General features: G+C 39.8%; 1 protein-coding gene across 5 annotated transcripts in view; it reads left to right on the forward strand.

The window, feature by feature from the left end:
• SPG11 (SPG11 vesicle trafficking associated, spatacsin) overlaps positions 1–15375 on the forward strand; it is a 98882-nt gene that overhangs the window by 53222 nt on the left and 30285 nt on the right. For all 5 annotated transcript variants that reach the window (XR_006741929.1, XM_036443534.2, XM_045583092.1 and 2 more), the window contains exons 22-30: positions 2297–2502; positions 2770–2878; positions 5171–5330; positions 6589–6861; positions 7899–8099; positions 9185–9292; positions 10392–10554; positions 12451–12665; positions 13758–14511. Coding sequence is in view for 4 of the 5 variants with exons in the window: in XM_036443534.2 (XP_036299427.1) it covers positions 2297–2502; positions 2770–2878; positions 5171–5330; positions 6589–6861; positions 7899–8099; positions 9185–9292; positions 10392–10554; positions 12451–12665; positions 13758–14511 (2189 nt within the window). In the remaining variant the exon portion in view is untranslated. The remainder of the gene's footprint in view (positions 1–2296; positions 2503–2769; positions 2879–5170; positions 5331–6588; positions 6862–7898; positions 8100–9184; positions 9293–10391; positions 10555–12450; positions 12666–13757; positions 14512–15375) is intronic.

Consider the following 15375-nt stretch of genomic DNA (forward strand, 5'->3'; position numbering starts at 1 on the left):
GCTTCATGTATCACATACATGCATTGAAAATCACTTAAAACAACTTGGCTATGTTCAAAAACTCGATACATGGGTTCCTCACGAACTGAAAGAATCACAGTTAACGCAACGCATTAGCAGCTGCGATTTGCTAAAGAAACGTAATGAAAATGATCCATTTTTAAAACGACTGATAACTGGCAATGAAAAATGGGTTGTTTACAACAATATCAAGCGGAAAAGATCGTGGAGCAGGCCAGGTGAACCAACTCAAACAACATCAAAAGCTGATATTCATCAAAAGAAGGTTTTGTTATCAGTTTGGTGGGATTACAAAGGAATTGTCTACTTTGAACTCTTACCACCCAACCGAACGATCAATTCTGATGTCTACATTGAACAACTAACGAAATTAAACAATGCAGTTGAAGAAAAGCGGCCCCAATTGACAAATCGAAAAGGTGTTGTATTCTATCATGACAATGCAAGGCCACACACATCTTTGGTCACTAGGCAAAAATTAATGGAGCTTGGTTGGGATGTTTTGCCACATCCACCATATAGTCCTGACCTTGCACCATCTGATTACTTTTTGTTTCGATCTTTACAAAACTCCTTGAATGGTAAAAATTTCAATAATGATGATGATGTCAAATCGTACCTGATTCAGTTTTTTGCTAATAAAAACCAGAAGTTTTTTGAACGTGGGATTATGATGCTGCCTGAAAGATGGCAAAAGGTCATTGATCAAAATGGGCAATACATTACAGAATAAAGTTATTTAGTTCCATGAAAAAAATTGTCTTTGATTTTCTTTTAAAAATCCGCAATTACTTAGTTGCCGACCCAATATATTTATTTTTTATTTATTTTTTTTTTAAAGAGAGGAAAGCAGAGGGATAGAGAGATAGATTCATTGATGGGAGAGGAACATCATCGATTGGCTTACTTCTTACATAGCCCCCACCAGCGATTGAGCCCATAACTTGGGCATGTGCCCTGATGGGGAACTGAACCAGTGGCCTCTTGATTCCTGGGCTGGCATGCAACTGCTGAGCCACACTGGTTCAGCAAAAAAAAAAAAAAAAAAAAAAAAAGATTTTAAATAACTTTTATTTTTTAAAATAAATTTTTATTGATTCTTTTACAGAGAGGAAGGGAGAGAGATAGAGAGCTAGAAACGCCGATGAGAGAGAAACATCTATAATACTTCCAACAATAAAGATAAAAAAATTTTAAAAGTCCCTTAGTCTTCTAGCCTCATTCTACATAGTAAATTCTTGTGTGTCTTTTCTCAAAAATTTTCTATACATATAAAAGTACTTATGAGTCTTTTAAAATGTGTGTGCTTTATGACAGCAAACTTTAAGTGGCATTAATTTTCTTGGTAGTTTGTGTACATGTAATTGACAAGATCACAAGTTGGCAATTTTTTGGAAATTTCACTCCCTGTTCCCTAGATGAAATTGGAAGCAGAATAATTTAGACTGTGAGTAGGTGGTTTAGGAGGAGGTAAAATACGGTATGTTAAAAAAAAAAAAAAGTATATGCACTTTAAATGATTATAAAGTCAGGCTTATTAGCATTTCATTTTCAAAATGTAAAAGAATCTACACAAATGAATAATTTTTGGGGGTCAATGCCTGTTTTTAAACTGATAACCTGATCTAATCTAGACCCTGCTGATAATGTGAAGCAATGGAATTGAAAACATAAAAACTATTTTGTTTGATACTTGTGCATCCTCAACCCATTGACTGTTGCAGATTTTATGCCATAAACTATCTTTTATGTACCCCCATAAAACAAGTTTAGGGGCACTTTATAAATTTCCTTTGTTCAAAGCTTAGTCTAGCTTTACCCATTATTTTAAATCAGTTAAACCTGAAAAGGAGCGAAAGTCAAGTGAGTTATAAGCTGTTAAAGGTGTATACATTTTTGGGAGACAACCAATATAAGGAAATGCGGGGTGAAAAGGGAATCAGAAGAATTGCTTGTTCTCTTAGAGGAAGGCATATGGAACAATATTCAACAGCAGGAAATAAAGAGGTTTGTGAGTTGCAATTCCAGGCTCTTTTCCAGCAAGTTTGTTGTCCCAATGTGTGTTTGCCTAGTCTCTACCAATACCTCAGGTGTTTTCACCCCCAGACCTTATCTTCTTACTCCTCCAACCTACAGAACCTAAATGAATGTGAGCGAAGGGCACTGAATGGGGAGGAAGCCAAAAATCACTGTGTCTGACACTCCATGTGTCACTGATCTCTTTTCCTGATGATGAGTTTCCATGTGCTGATGTGGTTTTGTTTTTTCTTTTCAGGATCCAGCAAGTAGGCAGTGAAGCCTATGTTTTAGGCCTCTCTTCCTTCCACATCCCTTCAATAGGAGCTGCCTGTGTTTGTTTCTTAGAATTGCTTGGGCTCGACAGCCTCAGGCTCAGAGTTGACATGAAAGTGGCCAATACAATTCTGAGCCACAGGTGTGCAAATGAAGATGCTCGGGTCAGCTTTATCAGAGAGTCTCTAGGTAAGCACCCTTTCTTTCTGTGACTTGGTTTGTTTAGAGGACACAATGAATTAGGCCTCAGGCACTGATTTGTGAGTTGTTGGGGAAGAAAGTTATCTCCCCGTTTCATCCTTTTCTGTCAGTGTTTGTTCCTTACCTCACTTTCTTGGGCCCTTTACCAGTAATTGGATACTGAAATGGCTCTGGGCCATACTCTTCAAACAGAAATGCCCAGTTCCTTAACCCTTTCTCTTGACCAACCAAATTCGTTGTTTGTATTTCTTACAGCTGAAAAACTGTCTAAACTGGCTGGGGGTGAAAAGGCAGCCACAGAAGAATTGCTTGTTCTCTTAGAGGAAGCCATATGGAACAGTATTCAACAGCAGGAAATAAAGAGGTTTGTGAGTTGCAATCCCAGCCTCTTTTCCAGCAAGTTTTATTGTCTCAATGTGTGTTTGCCTAGTCTCTACCAATACCTCAGGTGTTTTCACCAACCCCCAGACCATATCTTTTTATCCCTCCAACATACAGCAGATACTCAGTAAATGGAGAGTGGTTTTAATCACATCTCACCATCAGTAAAGGAGGGTGAAGATAATGATTCCCTCTTTTTTTTTCCTTTCTGTTTTTATTTCAATAAAAATGATTTTAAATATAATAATGTTACATTCAGTAAACCTTAATATTTCAAGAAAAACTATCTTAAATATAACAATGTTACATGCAATAAACATTAATATCTCAAGAAAAATTATTTAAAATATGTTAAATGCAATAACAATTTTCACTATTTAAGAAAAATGATCTTAGCCGAAACCGGTTTGGCTCAGTGGATAGAGCGTCGGTCTGCAGACTGAAGGGTCCCCGGTTTGATTCTGGTCAAGGGCATGTACATTGGTTGCAGGCACATCCCCAGTAGGGGGTGTGCAGGAGGCAGCTGGTTGATGTTTCTCTCTCCTCACTGTTTCTAGCTCTCTATCCCTCTCCCTCTCTGTAAAACATCAATAAAATATATTTTTTTTAAAATAATAATAAATAATAAAATATATTTTTTAAATTTTTTAAAAATGATTTTCCATATAATAATATTGCATGCAATAAACAATATTTCAAGAATAAAAGGATTTTAAGTATAATATCAAAATTGTACTAACAGTATGATATCACAAAAGTTGTAGGAAATATTAAAAATCTGCAAATAATAGGATTACTTCTTTTATATTATAGAATATTTCTCACCCCTCTGGCTTTATTTTTATTCATCAGTTTATGTTGTTCATTATATTCAACAAATGAGTAAGATCATATGATATTTGTCTTTCTCTGACTGGCTTATTTTGCTTAGCATGATGCTTTTTAAAAATATATATATTTTATTGATTTTTTATAGAGAGGAAGGGAAAGGGATAGAGAATTAGAAACTTTGATGAGAAAAAAAAACATCAATCAGCTGTCGTCTGCACACTCCCCATTGGGGATGTGCCTGCAACCAAGATATCGATACATGCCCTTGACCGGAATCGAACCTGGAACCTTTCAGTCTGCAGGCCAATGCTCTATCCACTGAGCTAAACCAGTTAGGGCAGCATGGTGCTTTTAAAGTCATATTTTGTTGGATATGAATGTTGCCACTCCACCTTATTTTTTTTTCTTTTCAATTTGTATGGGAAAATTTTTTTTTAAAATATATTTAATTGATTTTTTTTTTTTTTTTTTTTTTTTACAAGGAGGAAGGGAGAAGGATAGAGAGTTAGAAACATCAGTGAGAAACATCTTTCAGCTGCCTCCTGCACTCCCCCTACTGGGGATGTGCCCACAACCAAGGTACATGCCCTTGAACGGAATCAAATCTGGGACCTTTTAGTCTGCAGGCTGACGCTCTATCCACTGATCCACGCCGGCTCGGCTGGAAAATGTTTTTCCATCCCTTCACTTTCATCCTGTGTATGTCTTTTGTTTTGAGGTGGGTCTTTTGTAGACAGCATATAGTTGGGTCATGCTTTTGTATCCATTCATCTACCCTACATGCTTTGACTAGAACATTTAATTCATTTATATTTAGGGTTATTAGTGAGAGGTACTTATTTATAGCCATTTTAATTCTGTATGGCTCAGTTTCTCTCTCTGTTTCTTCTTCTCAGCAATTCCTTACAGCAATCTATTTAGCATTTCTTGTAATGCTGGCTTGTGGGTGATGCGCTCCTTTAGCCTTTTTTCTTTTTTGTCGAGAAAGCTCTTTGACTGTCTATTTTGAATGATAGCCTTGCTGGATATAGAAATCTTGGTCTCAGATCCTTGCTTTCCAATACCTTGAATACTTCATGCCATGCCCTTCTGGCTTGTAGAGTTTCTGATGAGAAATCAGGTGTCAGCCTTAAGGGAACTCCTTTGTAGGTAACAGTTGTTGTTTTTTTCTCTTGCTGAGAGAATGACTCAGCCTAGGAAACTTAGGGTGTCTGCCTCTGAGCTCTATCCCAAGTCCCCAGTTCTGGGTTCTGCTCTCAAACATCTCCAGTCCACTTCACCCTCCTGGTTTATAGGTCAATGCTCAACCACTGAACTATACCAGCTGAGCTTGAAAAGCTTTTTAGAGAATATACTGTAGTTAAATTTATTTAATTTTTCAGTTTAAAACGAAAGCAACATTTTAACAAGTTTTTCTTTCTGTCACTTCCACCCCCAATTACAGGTTATACAGCGAATCTAGCATCCAGTGGGTATTAGTGGTACAGTTCTGCAGGCTCCACAATATAAAACTGAGCACGTCTTACCTTAGAGAATGTGCCAAAGCAAATGATTGGTTACAGTTCATTATTCACAGCCAGCTCCATAATTACCACCCAGATGAGGTAAGCCACTGATTGTTCCTAGTTATTCCAGAGGATATTGGAACACTTCTTAGATTGAAAATATTGTTCTTGCTATTGTGAACACATAGGTGGTTTTGTTTTTGTTTTTTAAATATTTTTTACTAAATTTCATTGGGTTGGCTTCAGACAAAGGACTAGTCATTATTACTAAAGAGATGAATGAAGAACGTTGTGACTCCAGATTGCAAATGGAAATTCACTCAAAAGCAACAAACAACTTTGTAAAATTATATGGTCATCTCTGACAAGGTTCAAGTTGAGAAAGAACAATTTTTTTTCTTTTTCTTTTTTAATATATTTTTTTATTATTATTTTTGTACATATACCAATGCCCCCCCTTCCCGTACATACCCTCCCTCCCCAGAGTTTCGTGTCCATTGGTTGTACTTATATGCATGTATACAAGTCCTTCGGTTGATCTCTTATCTCCCCCAGATCTCCCCAACCTCCCCGCTGTAATTTGACAGTCTGCTTGTTGCTTTACTGTCTCTATATCTATCAGAAAGAACAATTTTGCTTCTGCCTTTTTCTAACATTTTCAGCTCCAGCTGAAATTGAAACTAGGTTATTTGCCTTGTGTACTGTTGGTGGGATTGCAAATTGGTGTGGCCCCTATGGAAAATAGTGTAGAGGTTACTCAGAAAATTAAAAAGTAGAACTACCTTATGAACCAGCAATTCCACAGATGTAAAGCACATCCTAGGATCTACACAGATAAAAGAGTGAGATGCAAATTGACCTTACCTTTGCGATGCCCACCAGCCAATCAGGAGTAAGTATGCAAATTAACCCAACAAAGATGGTGGGTTATTTTGCATATGCAGGCTCTAGGCAGCCAGGGGCAGGGCGCTTGCATTGTCGGTCAACAACACAGGTGTTCCACACCTCTCCAGCTCTGCTCTGGGCCTCTGGGCAGCGTGGGAAGGCAGAAAGGCGGCTCCAGAGTGAAAAAGCTCCAGTCGGAGTGAAGGCGGTGCCAGCAGCCTGGTGAAGGAAGGCCCACTCTTGCATGAATTTTTGTGTATCGGACTTCTAGTATAATAAATAATACTGTAGTAACTACATATGGTGCCAGGTGGGTGCTAGATTTATTGGGGAATCACTTCATAAAGTATATGATTGTCTAACCACTATGCTGTACAGTTGAAACTACTATAAAATAATATTGAATATCAACTATAATTGAGAAATAAAAATAACTTGGTTGTCTGTTTTAAACATCTAATGTGTTTTTTAGGTGAAATCTCTTCTCCAATATTTCAGCCCTGTCCTTCAAGACCACTTAAGGCTAGCTTTTGAGAACTTGCCCTTACTGTCCAACTCCAGAAAGGATAGTGATCAAGTCTGCAACAGGTCCTCCCAGGACCTCCAGAAGAGCAAAGAAGAGAGAACTGATTTCTTTGAAATTCTGCTCCGGTGCTCAGAGGAGCCACACTCCTGGTGCTGGCTCCTGGCTGAAGCAGTAAAACAACAGGCCCCTATTCTAAGTGTTCTAGCCTCATGTCTGCAGGTGAGAATCATTAAGAACCCAGAGGATAATAGAAAAAGGGGGGGGACAGGAAAGACTGATAGTCAGAGGATGTAGGAGGAATGATGATATTGAGGCTCCAGCATGTTTCCAAGGTCACTGCAACGTTTTATGCTTCTCCAGTGTGGTCATCCAGCGCACTTCCTGTGCCTTGACATATAGTAGCTGAAGTGGTCAGAGCCTTGGTTCCTGGTGGGCAGTCACAGAGAAGGATGCTTTGGTGGACTGACCACCACTGCCTCTGAGTAGGGAAGAAGGATACTCTAGGCCGCACATGTGTCAAACACAAGGCCCGTGGGCCAAATCCGTCCCGCCAGGCCTTGCAATGTGGCCCGCACCGCGCTGTCATCACTGCACTCCGCTGCGTTTCCATCACAATGACAGTTTATGACTGTTCAGTAAACCATTCGGCCCGCGATTTAGGCTGGATTTTAGATTTTGGCCCCTTCTCTGATTGAGTTCAACACCCCTACTAGGGCCAAGAGTCTAGTCCCTTGGTCAGCAGTTCTGGGGAGGGCAGTTGTGTTTTCTTATACTTAGTACTTCCGTGACTTTCACATATATCCTCTCAATCTCTTGGCCTTTTCACCTGCCATACCCTACGTAGGGGTGTCGAACTCAATCAGAGAAGGGGCCAAAATCTAAAATCCAGCCTAAATCGCGGGCCGAATGGTTTACTGAACAGTCATAAACTGTCATTGTGATGGAAACGCAGCGGAGTGCAGTGATGACAGCGCGGTGCGGGCCACATTGCAAGGCCTGGCGGGACGGATTTGGCCCGCGGGCCTTGTGTTTGACACATGTGCCCTACAGGATGGTTTACAAAAGTCCCTTGGTTGTTCATTAGAATTTGTTTCACCTTTGAAGGATTTTTAAAGCCATTTTAACCAATTTAGTGAGGTGATTTTTCCTGAACAGGAAATAGCCATCTGTAGTTGTAGCATTGCTGGAAACTTCCTCTGTCAGTAATCCAAGCCCAGTTGTTGATTTTATTTTGAAAAGTTTTTATTCAATGGTAGGATGCCAGTGCTATTTCTTGTCTCTGTGTTTGGACCATCGCTTCTGTGGAGGACAGTATTGCAGCTGAAGCAATGGGACACATTCAGGATTCATTGGAGGGCCATCCATGGGACCTTGAGGACCTCTCAGTCATCTGGAGGACATTATTAACAAGGCAGAAGAGCAACACTCTCATCAGAGGTTTCCAGCTTTTCTTTAAGGTAGTGACAGTCACTTCATTTCTTTCCTGTTTAAAAGGGTTACTTTAGAATATCCAGTTATTTCCATTCTTGGATTTATTTATTTAAATATGCTTTTGTTGATTGCAGAGAGAGGAAAGAAGTGAGGGATAGAAATACCAATGATGAGAGAGAATCATTGATGGGCTGCTTCCTGCATGCTCCCCTACTGGGGATGGGCCCGCAATCTGGGCATGTGCCCTGACTGGGAATTGAACTGTGACCTCTTGCTTCATTGGTCAACACTCAACCATTAAGCCACACCAGCCAGGCCTAGATTTATTTTGTAACCCACAACAAATAATGATAATAGTACTACCGTTAATTTAGGAGAGTGCTTTCTATACATTATTTTAGTCAATTCACACAATAATCCCCAAAAAGTAGAATATTATAAAGTGATTTTATCCTCATTGTTTGCAGAAATAAACCATGATTTACAGAACTTAAGTAACATGCGCAGGGTCTCAAAGTAATTTAGTAAGCAGTGTACTTAAAAGTTCATACTAATTCTAAGACTCCTGTGCTCTTGACTGAAAGACTCCCACTGAAGTGATGGAACTGTATGGATTGATGCCACAGGCAGCAGGCAGGAGGTTGGCAGGTCACTGGAGCCCAGTATCCATGCGTGTATGTAAAGGTTTCCCAGCACCATTAGTGGACCAAGTCCTGCTCTTGTGTGTGGGACCAAGTATAGAATAGACAGAAAACGGACCTTTGAGTGATGTAACTGCCTTTCTTTTTAACGTACGTAATTGAATTCTGTGAAGCTTATTCATGAAAAAATAGTATTAAGTTCAGGATTTTGTCTTTTTAAAAGAAAATATTTTTATTGACTTTAGAGAGAGGAAGGGAGATGGAGAGAGACATGGAAACATCAATGATAATAGAGAATCATTGATCCACTGCCTCTTGCACATCCCCTACTGGGGATCGAGCCTGAAACCTGGGCATGTGCCCTTGACCGGAATCGAACCATGACCTCCTGGTTCATAAGTCAATGTTTAAACACTGAGCCATGCCAGCTGGGCAGGATTTTGTAATTTCTTTCAAACTCTTTTTCAAAGGATTCCCCATTACTACTGATGTTGGAGATGTATGAACTCTGTATGTTCTTCAAGAATTATAAGAAAGCCCATGCTAAACTTCTGGAGTTCCAGAAGAGCCTTGAAACTGTAAGTTAGAATAACATGCTCTTTCTTGCTGGTCTGAAATTTGTTAGAGTGGCCTGTTGTCTGCTAGTAGTGGGGATGTGACCGTGGGTGAATAGCTGTTATATGGTGTAATTCAAATGAAATCACTTGCACTGCTCCAGAGACAGCGAATCAGGACGGGGTGGCAGAAGCCTTGCTTATAAATCACCGCAGTTCCAGGAGTGACAGGTTTCATCCAATGTGCTAACTCTGATCAGTAGCCTGATGCGGCAGCCAAGCTCAGTGGGAAAGGAATTCATGGTATTTGCTGTGGATACTAGGGAAGAGTATAGTGATGCATGGGCCATGTGCTAACAATTCAAGATAGCCTGTCCAAAAGAAATATACCTTAGTCTTGCACTGAGTGATTGGGACCGACACTGGGCACCAGCAGTGGGTATGAGCGGCAGGTGGGACTGTTGCACATGAGAGCACAGAATTTTCAGTAACCACCAGAGGCTCGCCCCAATGACAGCGACCGGTGCCCCGCCTTGGTCTGGCACCCCCACTCACCTGCTCCACCATCCCGCCACAGCCAATGCCCGCCATGTGGTCAGCACATGTCGTAGCGACCAGTGTTCGGTTGTTCTGGTTGTTCCATCATTTGGTCTATTTGCATATTAGCCTTTTATTATATAGGATAAGCTAACTAATAGAACCAGCGAGGCAGTGTTAAGCAAGTCTTTCTAAGAGGTCTTCTTTCATATGTGAATTGCCAGTCTTCTGGATTCAAGGGCAGCCCCTGTATCCTCTGAAGAAGCTCTTAAGTGAAACATGCCTGCTTAATTTCACAGCAGCTCACAGGGCTGTTAGTCATTAAGGGACGAATTTGCATCAGTTCACTCCGAGGTAGTCTTGGGCCTCTTTCCCATCTTTGTCTTTCACACACACAGTTCTCTATACCAAGATGCCCCACAAAGAGGCGCACTGCTGATTCCTGCCACAGAGAGGTCCTGAGGAAGCATCCCCCTTTGTGATCATCACTTCTGATGAGTTTGGTTTTCGTAGATATTCCCACATTTGGAGGTTTTGAGTTGTCCCTGTGAAACCACTTTCCCTGACCCTGTCTCTTTTTTTATAGCTTGAAACAGCAGCCATAAAGGACCACGCTGTCATCCCTGCCCCATGGCTGAAGGAGCAGGTGTGTTTTCTTTTGAAGCTTATGCTGCAGCAGTGCAGGACCCAGTTTGAGCTGGGAAAGCTTTTACAGCTGTTCGTTGGGATAGAACATCTCTTCTCTGAGGGTAAGACAGTCTTTACAGTTAAGTTGTTGTTAAGAAGTTAGCTGTCCATTCTTGAAACTGTTTTAGAAGGGCATCTGGAAATTAAAATGCATTATATATATATATATATATATATATATATATATATATACACACACACACACACACACACACACACATACACACACATATATATACATATACATATACATATACATATACATATATATATTTAAAGTTCATGAAAGGATATAAAGGAGAGGTTATGAAACTTCAATCATGGTTAAAACATTTAAAACAAAGCACAATAGGATATAACATAAGTAATAGAACTATCAACTCATCCAACAGCAGTTGTCAAATAGCCACAGATCCCCCTGGCTAGTCTCTGCAGTGCCCTGTCACTGTCATTCCTTTCTCTTACAAGTCATCTTAACATATCATCTCTGCTCAGAGTCACAGGCTTGTTTCCGGAATGTCTAATTCATTTTGAAGGTCTCAGAGAAAAATTATGCTTATTTTTTGCAGGTGTTTCCAGAAATTGATAGTCTCTAAGCTTGTTGATTATTGAATAAAACCAATATTGCCTTAAATTCTATTTGTGATAATTTCAAGTTTTTGTTGAATAATAATGTTATTCTTTTACACTAGATTCTGATGTTTTCACTACTAGGGTTATTTTATCACATTTAAACTCACATGCGTTCAGCTGGAGAGCTCAGAGTTGCAGAGAACACAGAGAATGGTAGGCTCAGCGCCATTGTTGTAGGCTGCAGGGCTGATAACTGGGAGAAGCGAGGGCTATTTCCTAAATGTAGGGCATAGAAGATGACTATGTAGATAAGAAAGTAGATTCTTTTCACATTGGTGTTTTCATTGATCTGTAGTAATTTTGTTTTCAGAAATGAATTTCCTTTTTTTCTTGCTAGAGTTACTCTATCCTTAAAAAATTAAAAGGATTGTCTAGATTGTTAACATTACTATAATGCTTTTATTCATATACAATAATTTAATTATTTCTATTTTCATAGTGTGGTGGTGGTGTGTGTGTGTCTGTGTGTGTGCGCGCGCTTGCTTGCGTGCGAGTACCGCATAAGTGCTTATAGAAAAAAAAAAATTCTAATCTGTGTTTTATATGATGCCAGCAAAGAAACTCAGCATGCTCACACTGGTTTTTATTGTGCAGGATGTCTCACTGTCTCTGAATTCTCTAAATCAGACCACAGCTCAGCAGGTGACTTGGGAGTAGGCTCCTGTAGAATGCTTTCATGCTCTTCCTCTGTGGTAGGGCACACAGGATTTTCACAGAGTATTTGGAGTGGGGGTAAACACAGCCACAAGAGTTGTTGGCAGAGAATTCCTAATGTTCCTGATGATGAGAATTTCCTAGGGACACCAGGAAGAGCTCAGCTGGGTCTCACTGGGTTAAAAGATAGACATCCAGAGGAGCAGGTGCTGCTCCATTCTGAAGACAGCGCTACTGGCCAGCTGCACCACAAGTCTGTGTCTTAATACACATGACACCGCACTGAGTGAACAGATGAACAATCATAAAAACAAATTTGTTCAGGTAGGAGAAAAATCCAGAAAGAGATGGGACGGACCTGAATGAACGGCCAAATCTTCCCAAGATTGACTTGAGTTCCTACTACGTAGTAGACCACCAACCTCTGCTCTGTGTTTAAAGCCAGATGTGTGAGTTGAGTCCATGTGCCAACCTCTAATAGGTCTTACTATAAAGGAGCTGCCTATGGTTCCTCTGCTCGTCAACCAAGCTAGAAAAAGAGGTTTTTTATTTTTTCTTTAATCACATTATTTTAAATATACATATTCCCCTCCTGATATTTAGTTACTCTTGAAATGCCATAGGGGCATTTTTTTAAATGAAATGTTTATATCCTCTTTTCTTTGGTACAGGTCCAGATGTAAAGAAGCTGTATATTCTTAGCCAAATTTTGAAGGATACATCCATAGCCATCAATAATGTGGTTATTACCAGCTATAGCCTTCAGAATTTTCAGCATGAATGTAAATCTATTTTGGAAAAACTGGAGACAAATGGACAGTTTTCTTTGGCTAAGAGGGTAGCAGAATTAGCTGAGTTACCTGTGGACAACTTGGTAATTGAAGAGGTGAGGTAACATAAGTCTTTTAAGTTATTTAAAGTCTTAGCTTTTTGCCCTAGCCAGTTGCTCAGTGGTTAGAGCATTGGCCCGTGGACTGAAGATTCACAGGTTTGATTCCTGTCAGGGGTATGTACCTTGGATGCAAGCTCGATTCCTGGACTTGGTTGGGGCACATGCAGCAGGCAACCAGTCAATGTGTCTCTCTCATCGATGTTTCTCTCCCCCTCCCTTCTACTCTCTAAAAATCAATGGAAAAAATATCCTTGGGTGAGGATTAACAACAACAACAAATCTTAGCTTTTTGAACCATCATTAAACCAAAAATCAAATGAGATATGCAATTTATAGGAGATGAGGCTTTTTTACTTTGGATACATATTAGCTTCAGAAATGGATGAGCCTAGAATTCCCATTTTTTAATAATGTATGCTTTATTATTAGTTTTAAATATGTTTTTATTGATTTTAGAGAGAGAGTAGGAAGAAGAGAGAGAAACATCGATCAGTTGCCTCCCACGTGCACCCCAACTGGGGATTGAACCCACAACCTGAATATGTGCCCTAACTGAGAATTGAACAGCAACCCTTTGGGACATGGGATGATGCTCAACCAACTGAGCCATACTGGCCAGGATGAAGAATGCATGCTTTATTTTATTTTTTTAAAACAAATTCAATGATTTCTTATTCTTTTTTAAAACATATTTTTATTTATTTTGGAGAGAGAGAGGGAGGGAGAGAGAGATAGAAGCATCAATGATGAGAGAGAATCATTGATTGGTTATCTCCTGCACAACCCCAACTGGGGATATGCCCTGACCGGAAATTGAACCGTGATCTTCTGTTTCATAGGTCAATGTTCAACCACTGAGCCACGTTGACTGGGCAAGAATGTATGCTTTAAATATAAGGTTAGCTTAGGTGGCTGCTCCTTGAACCCCATTCAATTGGATAAATTTAGAATTGTTTTCCATTCCTTAACTTTCCAGATAAAACACTCAGGAATATCTGTAGCCATGCCTCATGTTCTGACGTGGTTTTGAAAAGTATGGTATAATTAGGGGACAGTAGCATTTATGATATTTTTTAAATTTCACAGGTAACACAGGAAATGCAGACCTTAAAACACATTGACCAGTGGTCCCTGAAACAAACAAGAATTGACTTCTGGAAAAAATGCCATGAGAATTTTAAGAAAAATTTTATTTCAAGCAAAGCAGCTTCTTCCTTTTTCTCAGCCCAGGCCCTTGTGGTGTGTGAGTACCCTACTGAGGAGGGACAGAGCAGCACTGAGGAGTGCCATCTGCTGCTAACCCTGGCAGGGCATTGGCTTGCTCAGGACGACCTGGTCCCTGTGGAGAACCTGGAGGAGCTGGAGAAGCAGATCTGGCTCTGCCGTATCACCCAGCACACCCTCAGAGGAAATCAGGAGGAAGTAGAGCCCAGATTTTCTCAACAGATCTCAACTAGTGGTGAACTCTCCTTTGACAGCTTAGCCAGTGAGTTTTCATTCTCCAAGTTGGCTGCTCTGAACACATCAAAATATTTAGAACTTAATGGCCTTCCATCCAAAGAGACTTGTGAGAACAGACTAGATTGGAAGGAGCAGGAGTCACTGAACTTTTTGATTGGGCGCCTGTTGGATGATGGCTGTGTGCATGAGGCGAGTAGAGTATGCCGGCACTTTCACTTCTACAACCAAGATGTTGCCTTGGTACTGCACTGCAGAGCACTGGCTTCAGGGGAAGCCAGTGTGGATGACCTGCATCCAGAGATCCAGGCTCTCCTACAAAGTGCTGAGCTGCTGGAGGAAGAAAAAGAACCTCGCATTCCTCTAAGGAAGGTCTCAAGCAGTAAGTAAAGGAGGTCAGACTGCCCCCAGTCCCAGCCAGTGTGTTGACACTCTTTCCAGGAAGAAGGGTCTCTTGAGATAATATTTACACTGTTAAAAGGATAGCAACTCTTTTCTAGGTAATCCATAAACTAGTTAATTAACTAGTTGATGAAGTAGAAACACGTCTTTTAACTAGCTGTGCATCAAAATTAAAGGGACTGCATCTGACTTGTAATTATAATAGTTCATTGAAATTTATTCTATACAATTACCATGTTTCCAATTATACATTGATAGTGTACATCCTGTGACCTTGCTAAACTTGCTTACTTTAGGGGTTTATTTGGATTCCTTAGGATTTTCTAAAAGATAACCATGTCATGAAATAGAGACCGTTTTATTTCTTCCTTTCCAATCTGTATGCCTTTTGTTTCCTTTTCTTGCTTTATTTTACTGGCTAGGACTTCCAGTATGATGTTGGATAGAAATGGTCAGAGTGGATATTCTTGTCTTATTACTGATCTTAGGGAAAAAGCATTCAGTCTTTCATCATTAAGTATGAAAGCTGTAGGTGTTTTGAAGATGTGCTTTGTTATGTTGAATGTTTCTCTCTAATCCTGGTTTGCTGAGAGTTTTGAATCAGTGCTGAATTTTGTCATATTTGTTCTACATCCATTGATATGATCACGTGTATTTTCTTCTTTAGACTATTAATATGGTGGATTACAAGGATTGATTTTTTTTTTTTTTCATATTGAACCAGCTTTGCATTCCCAGGATAAACCCCACTGGGTCACAGTGCATTATTATTATTGACATATATTAATGGAATTAGTTTGCTATTTGGGAATTTTTGTACTTATGTTTATGAGCAATATTAATC

The sequence above is a fragment of the Pipistrellus kuhlii genome, unplaced genomic scaffold (genome assembly GCF_014108245.1).
Source record: "Pipistrellus kuhlii isolate mPipKuh1 unplaced genomic scaffold, mPipKuh1.p scaffold_m20_p_1, whole genome shotgun sequence".
Lineage (NCBI taxonomy): Eukaryota > Metazoa > Chordata > Mammalia > Chiroptera > Vespertilionidae > Pipistrellus > Pipistrellus kuhlii.